General features: G+C 34.3%; 2 protein-coding genes and 1 pseudogene across 5 annotated transcripts; 2 read left to right on the top strand and 1 right to left on the bottom strand.

Annotated features, from left to right (window-relative positions):
- The first annotated feature begins 7,425 nt into the window (after window positions 1–7,425).
- Window positions 7,426–19,222, top strand: LOC144557969 (putative methyltransferase At1g78140, chloroplastic). Of its 3 annotated transcripts, XR_013512823.1 has the most exons (9): window positions 7,426–7,672; window positions 8,495–8,604; window positions 8,697–8,837; window positions 9,018–9,099; window positions 9,191–9,381; window positions 9,487–9,598; window positions 10,580–10,687; window positions 10,787–10,999; window positions 19,153–19,222. XR_013512823.1 is itself a non-coding variant. In XM_078306646.1 (8 exons), the coding sequence occupies exons 1-8, from the start codon at window positions 7,502–7,504 to the stop codon at window positions 10,925–10,927; spliced, it is 1,050 nt and encodes a 349-aa protein (XP_078162772.1). In that variant the 5' UTR covers window positions 7,426–7,501; the 3' UTR covers window positions 10,928–11,075. The 3 variants fall into 3 exon arrangements, 2 of the variants coding, with proteins under 2 accessions (XP_078162772.1, XP_078162773.1); XM_078306646.1 differs by lacking the exon at window positions 19,153–19,222 and having other exon boundaries at window positions 8,501–8,604; window positions 10,787–11,075; XM_078306647.1 differs by lacking the exon at window positions 19,153–19,222 and having other exon boundaries at window positions 7,433–7,672; window positions 10,787–11,075.
- Window positions 11,403–13,232, bottom strand: LOC144558381 (uncharacterized). The gene is made up of 3 exons (XM_078307224.1): window positions 12,850–13,232; window positions 11,990–12,747; window positions 11,403–11,860 (listed from the first exon to the last, which is right to left on the bottom strand). Exons 1-3 carry the CDS (start codon window positions 13,147–13,149, stop codon window positions 11,422–11,424), a joined length of 1,497 nt encoding a protein of 498 aa, XP_078163350.1. The 5' UTR covers window positions 13,150–13,232; the 3' UTR covers window positions 11,403–11,421.
- Window positions 15,575–19,222, top strand: LOC144557971 (putative methyltransferase At1g78140, chloroplastic; annotated as a pseudogene). Its single transcript, XR_013512824.1, has 9 exons — window positions 15,575–15,777; window positions 16,632–16,735; window positions 16,828–16,968; window positions 17,150–17,231; window positions 17,324–17,515; window positions 17,620–17,722; window positions 17,784–17,792; window positions 18,727–18,834; window positions 18,934–19,222. The product of XR_013512824.1 is annotated as a putative methyltransferase At1g78140, chloroplastic (transcript).
- Window positions 19,223–19,325: the final 103 nt, after the last annotated feature.

Raw genomic sequence — 19,325 nt, 5'->3', positions numbered from 1 at the left:
TAATATGGAGTAATATTTGGGTTGATATGGAGCAAGTTACTTCTAATTTTTAGACGTAGTAACTTGCTTCACAGTTACTCTCTCTATTCAAGCAAAGTAACTTGTTTCACAGTTATTTCCTCTATCTAGATGAAGTAATTAACTTACTCGACATGTACTCTCTCTCTCCAGACGGATTAACTTACTCTAAAATTCATCTTTCAATTTTATCTCTTTTCACGATTACTCTACCAAATATGATTAACTTAAGCAATTAAATCATTCTTAACTTTACTCCACAATCAAATATGCACTTATATAATAAAGCAAATAACGTATACTTTAATAAAGATATTTTTTCCGTGTTTTGAACACAACTATTTGACATTTACGTATACTCATTCATGTATTCATAATATAATTTGATGTCTGGTATCTATTTAACAAATTAAAATTTGATGCATAAGCAATCAGGGACGGATCTACATTCACCCATACGAGAGCTAAGTCACCTTATAATTTTAAAATTTTAGTTATGTATATTGAAATTTAATTGAATTTTATTTTTTTAGAATCTTTTATATAATCTAGCTCTCTTCATAAATATCACATGTTTACTTGTAATCTAGTGGTTAGAGCTTATTTTGTGATTGTAAAGAACTTGAATTCAATTTCCACTGATAACATATTGTTCATTTTAATTTTAGTACATCTATCATGAATTTCTAATTCCGCTCCTGTAAGCAATGTACGGCATGGAGTCGGAAACAGTAAAAGATGTCCTGTGAAAATATATACCCAGCTTTTGGCAACGGGTTAAGGTGACATGCAATCATACAAAAATAATAATTTTTAAATTTGAAATTGTATGGTTGGAATATAATTTATATTTTATGCACATATACTTGAAAAATATTAAAAAGAGTTTTACCAATCGTCCAAGTACTTGAAATTTACATAATTCATAATTAACATCATTTGATGTTGTCAATCTATAACCTTAAAAACGTGTTTATAATTTCTTTTTACTTAACTAAAAAAAACATTACCAAATTTATCGAGTTAAACTTATGGTCAATTGATCCCTATCCAGATGTGATTTCTCAAATTGAATATAATAGATCATGAGATCATATCTTTTCATTTTGATGCTGAGATAAAAATTTAAATTTACATTCTGATAGGAAAGAGGTTGAGTAGAACTAGGGTGTTCTTAAGCTCACCAAAGTGTTTGGTGAGCTTGACTCCAAAACCTGTCAAATCGGTTTCAAATGACGAATCCAAACCGTTGGAACCCGTCTATTTTACGTGTGATGCGTCTACATGTGAAATTTTTGAACTTTCGAATTAGTTTAGTATAAAGTCAATTGGTCAAAATTAGAAGGTTAATAAATTAATTTTAGTGCATTCATTTTTTGAACATGTTTTGACCGCTTGACTTTATACTAAACTAATTCGAAAGTTAAAAAATTTCACATGTAGACGCATCACACGTAAAATAGGCGGATTCCAACGGTTCGGATTCGTCATTTGAAACCGATTTGACGGATTTTGAAGTCAAGCTCACCAAACACTTTGGTGAGCTTAAGAACACCCTAGTTCTACTCAAAGAGGTTTGTGTTTCATGTAGAGGATTTGGGTTTGTTTTCTCACAAAAATTATAATAATAAATGTTGTAATTGTTGGCTGTTTCGGTTATTAAACCGATCGAATGTTTATTTTAGAAGTATACTATGGATCTAGGAGCATTTCATATAAATAAATGATTGATTGATTGATTGATTTATTTGCATCTGCTATACAATGATTTCCTGATTGTAGAGGATGAGGATTAAAATCATTCAATTAATGCCGGTTTGCCGCCGGTGTAGCATAGAACTGAAAGAAAAGAAAGGCTATTTTTCAGGCGACAGGCCGTGATGTAAAAGATCCTGAAAAGAAAAGGGGAACTGTTTCGGAGTATGATGGTTTGCACCAATCCATGTTATGTTATAATTAGGCTAATGTACAAGTCTCACCGTGTCTTAGGCATGATGGACAAATGCACGTGAATGATTATGTCCAGGGGTCCTCTGTACCTTCTATAGTCTTAAAAACTCGGATACTGCCAAAGGAAACATGATTTTGCTAATTATGAAAAATTCAAAATCAAATTTAGAGTTTACTAATTTTGAAATCCATTTTTCTTAACGAACAACTAATTTTCAAAGTTTAATTTTAGTCTTTTTATTACAAGGTGAGCTTTGTGTATATTGAGTGCTATAAATTTATATGTTGTATGGATACATATACACGTGAGTTTTACATACATAATATTATACGTCTTTTAACTTCAATATATTCATTTTTTTGTTATTTTTTAATTACTTGACTTTATACTAAATTAATTTGAAAATGTATTATATTTTTTATTTCAAAACACGTGGGTATTATATCAAGTATCAATACATCAAAACAAACATCATGGATATGTTCTAAAATCCCCCATTTGGTACTGGCACAACCAGGTATCAGTTCCTAAAAATTGGAGAAGTGTAACCCTGACAATCCCATCCCTGCACCCTAGCCATTCTTGCTAGTTTGTCGGCCAAATCATTTTGATCTATACAGGTTAGAGACTTATTAATTCTGAAGTTTTTCCGGATCTCAAAACACTCGTTATGCGCTCTCCAGTCTACATCCAGAGAGGTGGTTATGCTAGAGGTACAAACGGATCTGACACAGATTGGATAGTGGTAAACTCATATCCGTATCCACATTTATTTTTAAGATACGGATACGGATATGGATACGGATACGGATCGGATATTAGATGGATATAGATATGAATGAGATATAATCAAACGGATACGAATATGGATACAAATATAATTCTGATATTTGATCGTTATGACAAACAATATTATTTTTCTCATGGTAAATTTATTGAGTCATTACAAAATATAAATATAATTAACAAAATTAGTTACTAACATAAAATGATGTTGAAGTTACAGTAATCGGCTAATCGCACAGCTAATATACAAAAATGCGATTCTGCCATCTTTGATTTTTTTTTTTAAATGGATATATTAGTTTGAATAAATCTGTGAGACATGATGTCAAACTTCATTGTTGATAAAATGTCACTATTATACAATTATGCAATTTAATCTTTCTGACATAATCTAATTACCAGCTTAGATAATTTTTCAATTTGCGTTCTTTATATTCATTTTTGTTGTACACAAGCTTCTGGAACAACCAATATAGCATATCAGTAAGCACCGGGACGGATCTACTTGGGTGGGGGGCAGCCGCTCCTCCTGAATTTTGAGTTTTAGTGGTGATCTATTGGTACCGATTGACTTTGCTTCTCTCTGGAAATTTTTTTGCTCCCCTCTGAATGTTTGATTTGTAATTTGAGTTAAATTTAGTATTAAAATCAAAATATTTTTTTTGAATTATGATTGGTAATATTAATTATAAGTCACAAGATCATAAATTATAAGTCAGAGTATTGAAAAATATAAGTCAAATCATTTTTTTTTATCGAGTACCCAATTAGTTAGTGGGTTAAAATCCGATAAGCTATTTAAACACGATTCAATATTTTCTTGTTCCCCCCCTCCCCACCGAAAATCCTGAGTCCGCCCCTGAGTAAGCACAACCAACATGTATCAGTATTTGAGAGGGTTTCAGATATTCAAAGGTAAAAGAAGAGAAATTTCAACTAATAAACTTGCTTAACCCTAATTTACAGAAAAAATGACTTTACAATTTATCAAATTAAAAATGAGAGAAAAATTAGAATCAAATAAGAAGGGGAAGATACACAAGCTCTATTGAGAGAGAGAGCAACCCGGCCAGCGACTAAATTGCAACTCAACGAGTGATTCAGTTTGCAACAAAGAGAAAACCTAGCAAATTGAAGAAGAAGAAGAAGAAGAAGAGGAGGAGGAGGAGGAGAAGAGAGGAAGAATCGGGGGAAAGAAAAATAGAGTTATGGAGAGAGAAGAAGAAAGAAAAATAGAGTTATGGAGAGAGAAGAAGAGAGGAGAGAGCATTTTACCAAGCAATTCAACTGACGATTAATCTATTCGGTAGAGGAAATTTCATGTAGCTTTGTGAGAGGAGGTTTGAAACAACGAGAATTGGGATCGAGAGAAGAAGTCAGAAGGGTGGCAAAGTTTTACCAGGTGCTAAACTGATAACAAATATCCGTTTAAATTAAACTTACGAATACGGATAACTAATTATGTATCTCTGAATCCGTATCTGTAGCCGTATTCGCATGAATCATATCTATATCAGCATTCATATTTGCAAATTATCCATACTGAATATCATAATCTGCAAAAAATCTAGATCCGAATCTGAATCCGAATGGATAATATCCGATCCATTTGCCCCCATAATTGTGCAGCATTTGTATTTAAAAACATCACTTGTATCATATAATTATCACATTATACATTAAATATAGCTGAAATGTTATTATGTATTATTACACACTATTCTGTGATCCCTTCTGATTATCCAACGAAAAAAAATATAATACTAATTCTTGGTTTCTTGCTATTGCTCCAAATAAAATTTTGCATACGGTTATGCACTTTAGAAATTAGCAAATTTGTAGTGAAAAAAGCCTGTATTGCTTCAAATAAAATTTTACATACGGTCCAATATTTTGATTCCCGATAAATATGTACTAAAAAATTTGAATTTTTTTCATAAACCATAATTAATAAAACGTTTTTTAGGGAACCAATATGATTGATTTTTTTTTTTCAAAACCATAAGGACCGTGGGAACCCACGGTCTCAAATTGGGTTTTTTTTTTTTTTTTTTTTTTCAGACCGTGGGGTTCCCACGGTCTCAATTTTTTTTTTTATAAAACAGAATTTTTTTAAATTTTTAAATTTTTAAATTTTTGTATTAAAATATTAGAAATGTTGAATATATTTCTTTGAAAATAGATGAAATACAATATAATTTGATTTATTAGAAATACTGCAATAAATAACTCGGATCAATATTTTTCAGGTCGGATTTTTCGCGGCTGTAAGAAAAATTAATATATTTCTGTATGTGTTATTAGAAAAAAATAAAAATGCTTAGATTCTGAGTTCTTGATCCCGGTTCAAAAGTCACTTCTAGGTAATCCAGAAAATATTGTGATCCTTCTAGGACATTTAATTTATAAAAAGTTATATCTATTTTGAGAATTCTTTTTGAATAACAATTATTAAATAACTTAAAAGTTATTGTTTTTTTCAAAAATAGATACAACTTTTCATAAATTAAATTTACTAGAAAGATCATAATATTTTCTGGATTACCTAGAAATGACTTTTGAACCGGGATCAATAACTCAGAATCTAAGCATTTTTATTTTTTTCTAATAACATATAAAGAAATATATTAATTTTTCTTACAGCTGCGAAAAACCCGACCTGAAAAATATTGATCCGAGTTATTTATTGCAATATTTCTAATAAATCAAATTATATTGTATTTCATCTATTTTCAAAGAAATATATTCGACATTTATAATATTTTAATACAAAAATAAAAAAAATAAAAAAAAATTCAGTTTTATAAAAAAAAAAAAAATTTGAGACCGTGGGAACCCCACAGTCTGAAAAAAAAAAAAAAAAAAAAAACCAATTTGAGACCGTGGGGTTCCCACGGTCCTTATGGTTTTTGAAAAAAAAAATCAATCATATTGGTTATCTAAAAAACGTTTTATTAATTATGATTTATGAAAAAAGTCCCAAAAATTTGCTTGTGAATTATTAAATCTGGTTCGGATCCGAAACGAGTACATATCCTTTCAATTATCTTGAATCACTTGCTTGATTGAAAAGCGATATTGTAGTATCATATTGAATATTGGAATTTGGACAATATATTCTGTACTTTTCTAACAAACCGATCCTTGTTTTCCAACCACATATTGTTGAACTAAAAATCCAATTCTTCTTTTTGTTCTCCTCTGTCCAATCTTTCTTGTAATCTTTACCTTTTTGCATGTCAAATAGTAAAAGAAAAAAAAAACTCTCGGTATCTTTATGGTATAGCTTATTACTTAAATAAAAATCTGTTTCCTAAAAATATATTACATATGATTATCTATCTATAGTATTAATCTATGTTTTTATATTAATTAATTATAAAGAATTGTATTAGTATTGTATCGGGTATTTATACCGGTATTAGGTTGGATTCGGTTGCCGGCCAGATAATTAAATCAAACCCATATCCTATGAATTACAAATATCGGTTCTGGTGCAGATTCAGATCGGATATTTAAGTATTAATTTTGTAACTGTCTATAATTTAGCCGGTCATATTCTTAAAACCATATCATACCCAAATTAATCGGATTCAAATCGGTTTCGGTTCGAATCCAGTTCGGTGCCATATTAGGACCGGATACCGGATAAAAGTAGAACCTCTAGTACCACTTATTTATTTATTTATTTTAACCATATTTGACAACCGATAAGGATTTATGCTATAAGAATAATCATATACAAGGTTGAAAATTCAGTATCTATTGGATTTTTTTTTTTAAAAGGAAGAATGAACTCCATTCTTTCCTAAAAAAACAAAAAATTATATACAATTATAAAGGCATAGATGGAGAAAGTTCAACCGAATCTAGCTGGAAATAATTTGGAGTGTGTGTTCTCATAATTAGGATCTTGTTAAGTAAAAACAAACTTGAAAATCAAAGCAGGGCAACTTATAAACACAGATGTTGACCCGGCATTTTAAGATCCCATTAATTAATAATTGAAGTCGTTTATATGCTTAAACAGTTGGTGGTTTAGATGTTGATGTGAATACCGTCATGTTTCCGGAATATCTTTTGTTGGCATAATAAGAAGTGAATGTAAAGAAATGTACAAGGGACAGAAATTTAGGATGAGTACAATTTTACAATGATTTTAAACAAAATTTATATTGTTATATTTTTTAAGAATTAAAGCATAAGAAATATATTTTTGAAATTCTTTTAAGGTCATGGAGCAAGTGCCTCTCTCTTTGCCATTATACACGACTCCATCTATTAAAAGAAAGAAGAAAAATAAATATTGACCTTGCTTTCAATTTTTAATTTCAAAAGAAGAAAAGGTAACTGCAAGAAAATAAGATAAAATCAATCTATTAAAAAAATATATTCTGTTTTAATTTAGAGGATAGCAAACTTGGTCCTCTTTTTCATTTTGCCTTTTCTTTTCTCTTCTCTTTTATTTGCTTTTTTTTTTTTTTTTCTTTTTAAACTTTAAGGCAGATCCTTGGTTGATTATAAATAAAACTAGGGCCTTCTTTCAGGCCTAGAAGATACGAGATACGACACCTAACCCCCTAATCGACCCAAAACAACCCACATGTAATTCGTGTTCGGCAATCTCGCATCGTGGATAAAGAACGCCCATCACCTAATTGATCCAAAAAGGAAACTTGCAACTTTGCAAGGAAAAGAAAATATAAAATAAAAAGCGGGGCGGGGGTTAGGAGAGAGAGAGAGGCAATGGCGGGAGCGGTTGGAAGCATCGGCACGATCCTCCCTCGTCGATGCGTCTGGTTGAACAGAGGTAGAGGCGCACAGTGTGCCATGAGACCTTTGGTATTCCAACCCGCAACTATGCTTCGAATTGCGGCCTCTGCTTCTACTTCCTCCCCCACTGAGGAAATCAGTCAAGTATGCTTATTGTTTCTCCGTTTTCATTCTCTATTTTTTTTTTTTTAGAAGCGACGACATTTTTCGTTACATGCACATTTGGTATCACTTTCTTTTCTTTTTCTTGAAGTAGTAGGCTTTTGCATACTAAATTTCATTAACCAAATATAAGAAGCAAAACATTGTAGCAAGCAATCATTCACTGCACTGGGTACAGTTTTAGAAACGTATTTTGGTATCATTTTTGGATGGTGAACTGAGAATTTCATCTTGCCATAAGTGGGTTATCATGATGACAGAAAAATTATGCGTTGGTTTATACCCAATTGCGCGCACAAAGGATAATCAATAATTGAACAGTAGGTGTTCAAGCCGGCCTAATTGTTAATTCAAATTTATTGGTATGCAGTTGTTAATTCAAATTGGTGTGCTACTTGGATCAAATTTATCAGCCATCTCCCTGTCATAATTGTTTTTAGTTGTTTGTTGAGTCTTAATCTATTTAGGATATTATTAATTTTGCATGGATAAAGCTAATAAATAAATAGAAATTGTCATGGGTTGAAACTTTGTATTGACTTCAAGAGATGTGGCAGTTAGTGGGACCCGTCGGAAACAGATAACTGCTAGTTAAAACTGTCAAAAGACTCAAAACAATAAACTTTACCAAAAACAGTGCTGGGATTGAGATTCTCATATGTCCTTTATTGCGAACTCTCAGTAATGTTATAAAACAACTATCTATTTGTTCAATTCACAACAGTTTAGCGAATTTACTTTCTTAATATTTATGTATAAGTCTAATCTCAATAACACATTATAAATTTTTATATTTTTGTACGGATCCAGATTCAACAAGATCTTGAATTGGATGCCAAAACTGAACAAAGAGCAGCTAAGCTGGCCTGCCCAATCTGTTACTATCCTCTTGTGAAGAAATCTGATAAATCTTCGTAAGCAACTAACCTTGCTTAGTAAGTAATATCACTCTTAAAAGAATTCTTGTTATGGTCTTACCACTTATTTTTCTTCAAACTTATGACAGGAGTTCTATATATGGGCCACTTCTCAAGTGTGACAGATGCAAGAAAGACTACCAAAATAATGGCACATATCTTGATTTGACTGTAGCAGCTAGTTCTGGGGAATATACTGAATCCATGCCTGTAGCAACAGAGCTCTTTAGGCTTGACATTTTTTCATCTTGACAACTTTTCAAATTTAATTTTGGTCAATGGATTAATAAAATTTGCTGCCCTAAAGAATTTTTGAGTCAGTGAAAATTAGATAGGATATAAAATTTGAGTTACTGACTGCATTTAACCTGTTGAAAAGATTATTTATCACGCATGGTTTGTTCCAACAGGAGCCCCTTGGTATCTTTTCTCTATGAGAGGGGCTGGCGCCAAAATTTCGTTTGGGCTGGTTTTCCGGGCCCTAAAAAAGAGGTTCCTTATACTCCATATCTTGAAGATTGTCTATTTTTCTAAGCTTTCTTTGGTAAAATATCATACTATGATATTAACCTGGAACATGCAGTTTGAAATGGCGAAGGAGTACCTGAACCCAACCATAGGAGGAACGATTGTCGATGCCAGTTGTGGTAGTGGGCTATTTTCGAGGCTTTTTGTCAGAAGTGGGATGTTTTCTCAAGTCATTGCCTTGGACTTCTCAGAAAATATGTTGCGTCAATGCAGTGAATTTGTTGAGAAGGAGAACATCCCAAATGAGTACACTTTTGACCACCCCTGTTATTTGTTAATTTTGTTTTACCTTTTATGTCTCTAATAATAGTCATGTGGTAAGTCTTTTTGGAACTGTTTCCTGCTTTTTAGGAATTTAGTCTTGGTAAGGGCAGACATATCACGGTTACCATTCCCTTCTGGCTCCATTGATGCTGTCCATGCTGGAGCAGCTCTCCATTGTTGGCCATCACCGGCCTCTGCTGTAAGCTCTCTTCTTCAATTCAATCAGCTTTAACTCTGTCTTGAGTTCTGCTTCTTTTAGTTTTGATTTTATTAAGGCTAAGTTGCACATTGGTTTTAATATTATTGATTGTGCAAGTTGCAATAAATTTTGTGTTGTTCCACTTGGTCCTGATATTCAAAACTATTTTGTCAAGTTTTTATTTTTATTTTTTTTTATGTTGAGGTTCACATGCGCTTCTGTTTTGTTTCTGTTGGTCCTAAACTACTTGATTGTTCAAGTTGATTCTGTTGTTATTTAATAATTTATTTTCAGGCCAAGTTGTGCATCTAATTCTGAAACTACCTTGAATGATTCAAGTTAAACTATGTATTTCTGTTTTGTTCCAATTGTGACCCAGACAGTAAAGTATTATTCAAATCACTATATAATATCTTTTTTATCCTGATTGACTTCCTAAAGCTTTCAAAAGTGTTTTAGATTGTTCAAGTTGGTCCTGTTAGTGCAACTAGCAACAATGGTTGTGTAAGCTTTATATTATGATATACATTTGACAGTGGGCCGCACATGGCTAGATGCTTTCTTTCTCCCACTACATGCTTTTGGAGCAAACTCAAAAAGATTTTAAATCCTTGAAATCGAATGCATTAGGATCTTAGAGAGAGTGGGAGAGACACCAAGCAGCCTCTGGAGAGGGGGAGGGAGCACAATATACAGGACGTGATATTTCCAGATAAGAGTGAAGAGAATAGAAAGATTAATCTTAAGAATTCCAAATATAACTATTTTCTGGACAAATTTGAACAATCCATAATCGTTTTGGCAATCAAATGTATATATTTTGAAGAGGTAGACGAATATGCTATTTTCTATAAATTAAAAGAATGAATTCTTAATATGATAAGACTTCGAAACCTCTATAGCCCTTTAGTGAACCGGTTTATATTTTGTAACCAACTCTTGCCTGTCATGACCTTTTTTTTTGCTTCACATTTCTTCCAGGTGGCAGAAATAAGCCGAGTTCTTCGTCCAGGAGGTGTGTTTGTTGCAACAACTTTCATTGCTGATGTTGTTCCCCCAGCTGTTCCTGTCTTGAGATTTACTCGCCAGGTAAATACTATGGTAAAACTATTGACAACATTCAGAACTATGTTATGCTACAAGTTTTATGTAGGCAGCTTCATGATTTTGGTTGTATAATACATGCAGTATTTTGCTCAGTTCACAAGCAACACGATTTATGTGTCAGAAACAGAACTAGAGGACCTCTGTAGTGCATGTGGGCTGGTTGGTTTTACGTGTGTAAGAAATGGGTTCTTTGTAATGATATCTGCCACTAAACCTAGCTAATGTTTATCCTATACTTTTGTATTATGGTTTTAATTATTCTTTCGTAAGTATAAATACAGCTGCTGTCATGCAGTAAGGAAGTAATTTTTATATGTGATGTAAATTTGTACAGACATCTAGTAAAAAATTTTAAACATGCGGAGCAAAATATAGTGTAACATATATATTTCTTAGGCATTAACTTAATTTCTCGACATAGTTTCTTTAAATCCTTTGAGCAAATTAATTACTTTACAAACATTTATTTTTGGTCGATCCGAGTTATTTCAAACATCGTGGCTTCCAACAATATAAGTGGTCCTTTCAATAGCTTTCCTCTACAACTCAAGATAATATTAGTGAAATAATATTTTTTTTTAGGAGCAAAAAATAGATAGAAAGAAAGAGAAGGAACAACAAAGATGCTATATCATTTTTTTTTGTTGAGAAAAGTGGGTATGCCCACCGGTTTCATTACAAAACTTAAAAACATGCTATATCCTACTTTGCTGCTGTTATGTTGACAATTTCTCCATGTCATCACTCATTTCATCTCCAAATTCTGTACCGAAGTTGCCAAATTGAATCTTGTTATCAACCATTCTGGGACTCGCCAACTCAATATGCTGATCTTCAAGAGCCATAGGAGAATAGGCCTGGGCACGGTCCCTGTCTATCGGGTAGCTGCAGTACAGGAAAGAGTAGATGGAAGAACATAATACCATAGGAATTGCCACTGCAGTGTAAAGTGCCTTAGCCAATGAGGCTGCATTTTCTCGATTGATGTTAGGATCATCACTCATGTTGCTATCTCTGATTTTATAACCGTACACTTTCTCGGCAAGAATGCCGACAATTGGAGGAGCAAAAGAGCCAACTATCCACTCAAACGTATTGTCTAGTGCATAGATGCTTGCTCTTGATCTCTCTGGTACAATCTCCGCAAAAATTGGACTGCGCAAATAGTAGATATACAGGCCAAGAACAGGAAAATAATTAACAAAATGATACTATCTGAAGATCAAAGAAAACCACAGTACCAGAAGTAATAAAAGATAAAAAAAATAAATTGGAGTAACTTACCCGTCAGTAGCCGGTCCGTTCCAGGAGATAATCAGACCCATAACAAAAATAGCAATAGCATACCAAAATCCTTTGGACGGATCATATGGTATTGCCAATAGCAACACAGCTCCAAGCGGAATTGCAGAACATGCACTGATTTGGGACAAAATTATTCTCCCTCCATTTGGAAAATGCCGAGCAAGAAAATCCCCCATATTCCCCCCAAAAAGTCCACCGAGTGACGTGGCGATCGAGAAAAGAGTCACCAGAAATGCGGTATATCCATGAGAGAAACCAATCAGCTCGAACCACATTGACAGAAAAGAAAGGGCGTACCAGGGAAAACGTCCCATGACACCTTGAGCAACAATAATTTGAAATGTAGGTATTTGCATGACCGACTTTGCCTCTCTTAGAAAATCCTTCACGCCATCAAGTACAGATTCTTCTTCGGTATCTTTCTTTCTTGAAACAGCATTTGCTTTGCAAGGGAAATGTGGGTCTATTGCGAAAGCCCAGACGAGCAAACCAACAATTACACTTATGATTGCGACTAGATGAAAAGAAAATCGCCAGCCGGCTATACCCATGAATGTAGTTGGTGCTAGGAGAAGGCCGATGAAGCCTCCTAATATAGCGCCCATGCATCCAGTGAATTGCAACCATCCGAATGCCAAACCCCGTGATTCTGCCTCAGCGCAATCGGCAACTAATGAAGTGATAGCTGGTGATACTAGTGCTAACCCAATGCCATTTAGGCCTCTTGATATTGCTACCTTGTTTATATCAATGACAACAGATGTAGCACGAAATTAAGGTCAAGGGAACCAAAGAGCAATAAAATTAATTAATGAAGCAGGGAAGGCTGCAAGATTTACCTGTAGGAATGAATTAGAAATGCCAACTAGGAAAGTGGCCCCAGCCCACAAGAATGCACCCAATGCAATGACATGGGTACGGTTGTACCGTGATGCCATGTAGGCAGCTAGAGGATAGCAGGATGCTTGTATTAGTGATCTGAACAAAGTTAATGACCCAAGACCAGTTGGCGTGGTGTGTAGTGCGACACCAACCTCGTTGTACACTGCCGGCAGCAGCGCCTCATCTGCCTTTTCCATGATTGAGGCGAGATTGACTAATATTAAGGTTGTCTTCATCTTCATTTTATCCATTTCCATTTTGTTGTCTACCGAGAGAGGTGGAGAGGTTGACTCAGATCTACAAGCGGGAAAACATATGTATTTGTAAAGGGGCAGGGAACATAGTGGGGGAATACAATTTGGGAGTATGATAAATGTTGATTTGAGAAAGTTTCCGAAAGATTAGAACCAAAATGCATAAAAATAACTTGCATTTTATTGGCCATATGTCAATAAAGAAACATTAGCCAGCAGTAGTGTGCGAAAAATGACACGGTAGAGCTGGCTTTGTCACGAAATGACACGGCTACAACACGGAATGGCACAGCACGACACGGGTTATTGTTCTGTAACCACACCTTGACATTTTGGTCACGGCACGGCACGTAATCACGCGAGTTACGTGTAATTAGGATCATTAGGTCTTTAATTAAATGGTGAATCTTGAAGAAACTAACTTAAATTATAAAAAAATAGTTAAACGTGGGAAACGTGATTGGTCACGTTTGGACACGGCACGTGAATAGTCACGGCGTGACGACCCCTTAACAATACGGCTTGGCACGAAGTCAAAGTTACGGCACGACACATTTTTTCCACTCTAGCTAGCAGTACTCCAGGCACTTCCCACTTTTCTTTGGTTTATTTTATTTGTTTTATTTATTATTATTTTTGGTTTCCAAGACCGGAAGTGAGAGCACGTAATTAAAGCGCCCAAGCAAGACATCCACATGGACCGGTTATAGATCAAGGTTGGGGGTTTAAGTAAGGTTCATTGCAAATTGCGCTAGAGTTTCTTTAAATCTCTAATTATTCTCTTATTCAGAACTTAGAAGCGAATCATTTCGCGATTTGGGGTATAGGTTGACCTATTAGTCCGATTTGGGGTGACGGTAAATGACTTGTTTCTGTTTGGGTAGGCTTTCGTCGCGGGATCTTCAATTGATATCCGTTTTTATTTCTTTTCTTTTTGTAATGATAACCGACTAACCGAGGCACATAGTACTGAGTTGCTCGGGTTTATAGTTGACTTTGGGTCGCGTTTGAATTTTGACTCGTCAATCAACGCAACGCAACGTGTGCTGGGAATTCCGTTGACTTGTCAAAGTGTTCTGGTACTGGCACTGCACGAGTTTGAGTTTTTTTTTTTTTTTTGGTACTGGCTTTGCAAGCTTCCCCGTATCTGGTGGAGATCCCATTTATTTAAGTATACGAATATGGATGAGGTTTTCTCGGTTCAGATTTAATCAATGTGGATCTCAGGTAATACAACTTCCAAATTGATCATCAGATAAACAAAACATAGTTGACCAATTTTGTCGGATTTTTAAAGCTAAATCGGTGACCCTATTAAAAGGTTCTGAAGTTAAAAGTACCCTAGTAAATAAGAATTACTTCAGGCAAAAGGAACGATCCTCCCTCGGCGATGCGTAACTCAATTCAAATTAACTCAAATGTTGTAACTTAATCCGAATTAACTCAAATGTTACTCTATATTACTTCTTCAAATTTAATTCTCGTTTGACTCCTTAAAGGTGGAATAGAGGGTTTACTCTACCACTTATTCCACAATCAAACATAAGAGTACTTAATATGTATGGTACGGATTAGACCGAGATTTTCTATATTTTTATCTATTTAAATTACTTTTAGTCATATTGAAAACAAAATACATTATGCACGTAGAGGGAGCTCTTATACATATAAACATTTTGCAACCTATAGGGTTCCAATTAAAAGCAAATAGTGTAAGTAACCAATCAGACGATACTTATATCAATTTAAATAAAATCACGTCTTAATACTATGTATTAACTCCATTATATAACACGAATAAAAAGATCCCCAATACACGAAAGCCTCACAATTGTTCGCTACCTGTTTTTTTTTTTCTTTTTTTCTTCTTTACTTGTGTAAAATAAAAAATGTCAAATTATTTGTTTCCATCACTTGTGATGATAACTACAGGAAAAGAATGGAGGGAGGAATAGAAACAAAGACAAGAATTGAGAGGTAGTAATTTCGTATGGAAACAAAGAGCCTTTTGTTCGTAAGCTGGTCCATGGAGGATGCACAAAAGGTGTTTGATGAAATGCATGAGAAAGAATAGTGTGTATTTCGTATAGAAAATAAAGAATGGAGAGAGGATTAGATTAATGTGTATTTCGGATGGAAGCACTTGCTGAAAAGAATGGAGAGAGGATTTGAAACGAAAACAAAGAGCCTTTTGTTCCTATATATCTTTTGGATGAAGATAGAAAGAGAAGATACAAACTGGGGAGGAGAAGGAGGGTAAAATGGGTATTAAAAATTTGGATGAATCAATTTTAAGGCTGGAGAGTTGCATGGGCAAATAAGAAACGTTTAAAAGAGTCGAGAGGTATATTTGCTATATTCAAAATTACAAGGAGAAATAAGAAACTAGAAGAGTTTTTAAGGATACATAAGAAATTAAGCCTAAAAAAAGGGGCGCGGTTTGGGAGAGAGAGAGAGGCAATGGCGGGAGTGGTCGGAAGCATCGGAACGATCCTCCCTCGGCGATGCGTCTGGTTGAACAGAGGTAGAAGCGCACAGTGTGCCACCAGACCTTTGGTATTCCTACCCGCAACCATGCTTCGAGTTGCGGCCTCTGCTTCTACTTCCTCCCCCATTGAGGAAATCAGTCAAGTATGCTTATTGTTTCTCCGTTTTCATTCTCTGTTTTATTTAGTAGCAACAACATTTTTCGTTACATGCACATTTCGTATAACTTTCTTTTCTTTTTCTTGAAGTAGTAGGCTTTTGCATACTAAATTTCATTAACCAAATAAAAATAGCAAAACATTGTAGCAAGCAATCATTCACTGCACTGGGTACAGTTTTAGAAACGTATTTTGGTATCATTTTTGGATGGTGAACTGAGAATTTCATCTTGCCATAAGTGGGTTATCATGATGACAGAAAAATTATGCGTTGGTTTATACCCAATTGCGCGCACAAAGGATAATCAATAATTGAACAGTAGGTGTTCAAGCCGGCCTAATTGTTAATTCAAATTTATTGGTATGCAGTTGTTAATTCAAATTGGTTTCCTACTTGGATCAAATTTATCAGCCATCTCCCTGTCATAATTGTTTTTAGTTGTTTGTTGAGTCTTAATCTATGTAGGATATTATTAATTTTGCATGGATAAAGCTAATAAATAAATAGAAATTGTCATGGGTTGAAACTTTGTATTGTCTTCAAGAGATGTGGCAGTTAGTGGGACCCGTCGGAAACAGATAACTGCTAGTTAAAACTGTCAAAAGACTCAAAACAATAAACTTTACCAAAAACAGTGCTGGGATTGAGATGCTCATATGTCCTTTATTGCGAACTCTCAGTAATGTTTTTTTTGATGAAGAGAACTCTCAGTAATGTTATAAAACAACTATCTATTTGTTCAATTCACAACAGTTTAGCGAATTTACTTTCTTAATATTTATGTATAAGTCTAATATCAATAACACATTATAAATTTTTATATTTTTGCACGGATCTAGATTCAACAAGATCTTGAATTGGATGCCAAAACTGAACAAAGAGCAGCTAAGCTGGCCTGCCCAATCTGTTACTATCCTCTTGTGAAGAAATCTGATGAATCTTCGTAAGCAACTAACCTTGCTTAGTAAGTAATATCACTCTTAAAAGAATTCTTGTTATGGTCTTACCACTTCTTTTTCTTCAAACTTATGACAGGAGTTCTATATATGGGCCTCTTCTCAAGTGTAACAGATGCAAGAAAGACAACCCAAATAATGGAACATATCTTGATTTGACTGTGGCAGCTAGTTCTGGGGAATATACTGAATCCATGCCTGTGGCAACAGAGCTCTTTAGGCTTGACATTTCCTCATCTTGATAACTTTTCAAAATTTAATTTTGGTCAATGGATTAATAAAATTTGGGGCCCTAAAGAATTTTTGAGTCAGTGAAAATTAGATAGGATTTAAAATTTGAGCTATTGACTGCATTTAACCTGTTGAAAAGATTATTTATCACGCATGGTTTGTTCCAACAGGAGCCCCTTGGTATCTTTTCTCTAAGAGAGGGGCTGGCGCCAAAACTTCGTATGAGGTGGTTTTCCCGGCCTTCAAAAAGAGGTTCCTTACACCCCATATCTTGAAGATTGTCTATTTTTCGAAGTGTTTTTTGGAACAATATCATACTATGATATTAACCTGGGAACATGCAGTTTGAAATGGCGAAGGAGTACCTGAAGCCAACCATAGGAGGAACAATTGTCGATGCCAGTTGTGGTAAGTGGGCTATTTTCGAGGCTTTTTGTCAGAAGTGGGATGTTTTCTCAAGTCATTGCCTTGGACTTCTCAGAAAATATGTTGCGTCAATGCAGTGAGTTTGTTGAGAAGGAGAACATCCCACATGAGTACACTTTTGACCACCCCTATTATTTGTTAATTTTGTTTACCTTTTATGTCTCTTATTATAGTCATGTGGTAAGTCTTTTTGGAACTGTTTCCTGCTTTTTAGGAATTTAGTCTTGGTAAGGGCAGACATATCACGGTTACCATTCCCTTCTGGCTCCATTGATGCTGTCCATGCTGGAGCAGCTCTCCATTGTTGGCCATCACCAGTCTCCGGTCTCTGCTGTAAGCTCTCTTCTTCAATTCAATCAGCTTTAACTCTGTCTTGAGTTCTGCTCCGTTTAGTTTTGATTTTATTAAGGCTAAGTTGCACATTGGTTTTTAATATTATTGATTGTACGTGGAAGTTGCAATAAATTTTGTGTTGTTCCACTTGGTCCTGATATTCAAAACTATTTTGTCATTTTTTTTTAATGTTGAGGTTCGCATGCACTTATGTTTTGTTTCTGTTTGTCCCAAACTACTTGATTGTTCAAGTTGATTCTGTTGTTATTTAATAATATTTTTTCAGGACAAGTTGTGCATCTAATTCTGAAACTACCTTGAATGATTCAAGTTAAACTATGTATTTCTGTTTTGTTCCAATTGTGACCCAGATAGTAAAGTATTATTCAAATCACTATATAACATCTTTTTTTATCCTGATTGACTTCCTAAAGCTTTCAAAAGTGTTTTAGATTGTTCAAGTTGGTCCTGTTAGTCCAACTAGCAACAATGGTTGTGTAGTGCTTTATATTATGATATACATTGGACAGTGGACCGCACATGGCTAGATGCTTTCTTTCTCCCACTACACGCTTTTGGAGCAAACTCAAAAACATTTGAAATCCTTGAAATCGAATGCATTAGGATTTTAGAGAGAGTGGGAGAGACACCAAGCAGCCTCTGGAGAGATGGGGAGAGAGCACAATATACAGGACGTGATATTGTCAACTCATGATGACATAAGAGTGAAGAGAATAGAAAGATTAATCTTATGAATTCCAAATATAACTATTTTCTGGACAAATTTGAACAATCCATAATCGTTTTGGCAATCAAATGTATATATTTTGAAGAGGTAGACGAATATGCTATTTTCTATAAATTAAAAGAATGAATTCTTAATATGATAAGACTTCGAAACCTCTATAGCCCTTTAGTGAACCGGTTTATATTTTGTAACCAACTCTTGCCTGTCATGACCTTTTTTTTTGCTTCACATTTCTTCCAGGTGGCAGAAATAAGCCGAGTTCTTCGTCCAGGAGGTGTGTTTGTTGCAACAACTTTCATTGCAGACGTCGTTCCCCCAGCTGTTCCTGTCTTGAGATTTACTCGCCAGGTAAATACTATGGTAAAACTATTGACAACATTCAGAACTATGTTATGCTACAAGTTTTATGTAGGCGACTTCATGATTTTGGTTGTATAATACATGCAGTATTTTGCTCAGTTCACAAGCAACACGATTTATGTGTCAGAAACAGAACTGGAGGACCTCTGTAGTGCATGTGGGCTGGTTGGTTTTACATGTGTAAGAAATGGGTTCTTTGTAATGATATCTGCCACTAAACCTAGCTAATGTTTATCCTAAACTTTTGTATTATGGTTTTTAATTAATCTTTCGTAAGTATAAATACAGCTGCTATCATGCAGTAAGGAAGTAATTTTTATATGTGATGTAAATTTGTAAAGACATCTAGTAAATTTTTTAAACATGCGGAGCGAAATATAGTGTAATATATATATTTCTTAGGCATTAACTTAATTTCTCGACATAGTTTCTTTAAATCCTTGAGCAAATTAATTATCTTACAAACATTTATTTTTGGC

This window comes from Carex rostrata, chromosome 8 (genome assembly GCF_964058835.1).
Source record: "Carex rostrata chromosome 8, lpCarRost1.2, whole genome shotgun sequence".
In the NCBI taxonomy this organism is placed as follows: Eukaryota; Viridiplantae; Streptophyta; class Magnoliopsida; order Poales; family Cyperaceae; genus Carex; species Carex rostrata.
The sequence above is the reverse complement of the archived record's forward strand: the minus strand, read 5'-3'. Positions and strand labels throughout refer to the sequence as shown.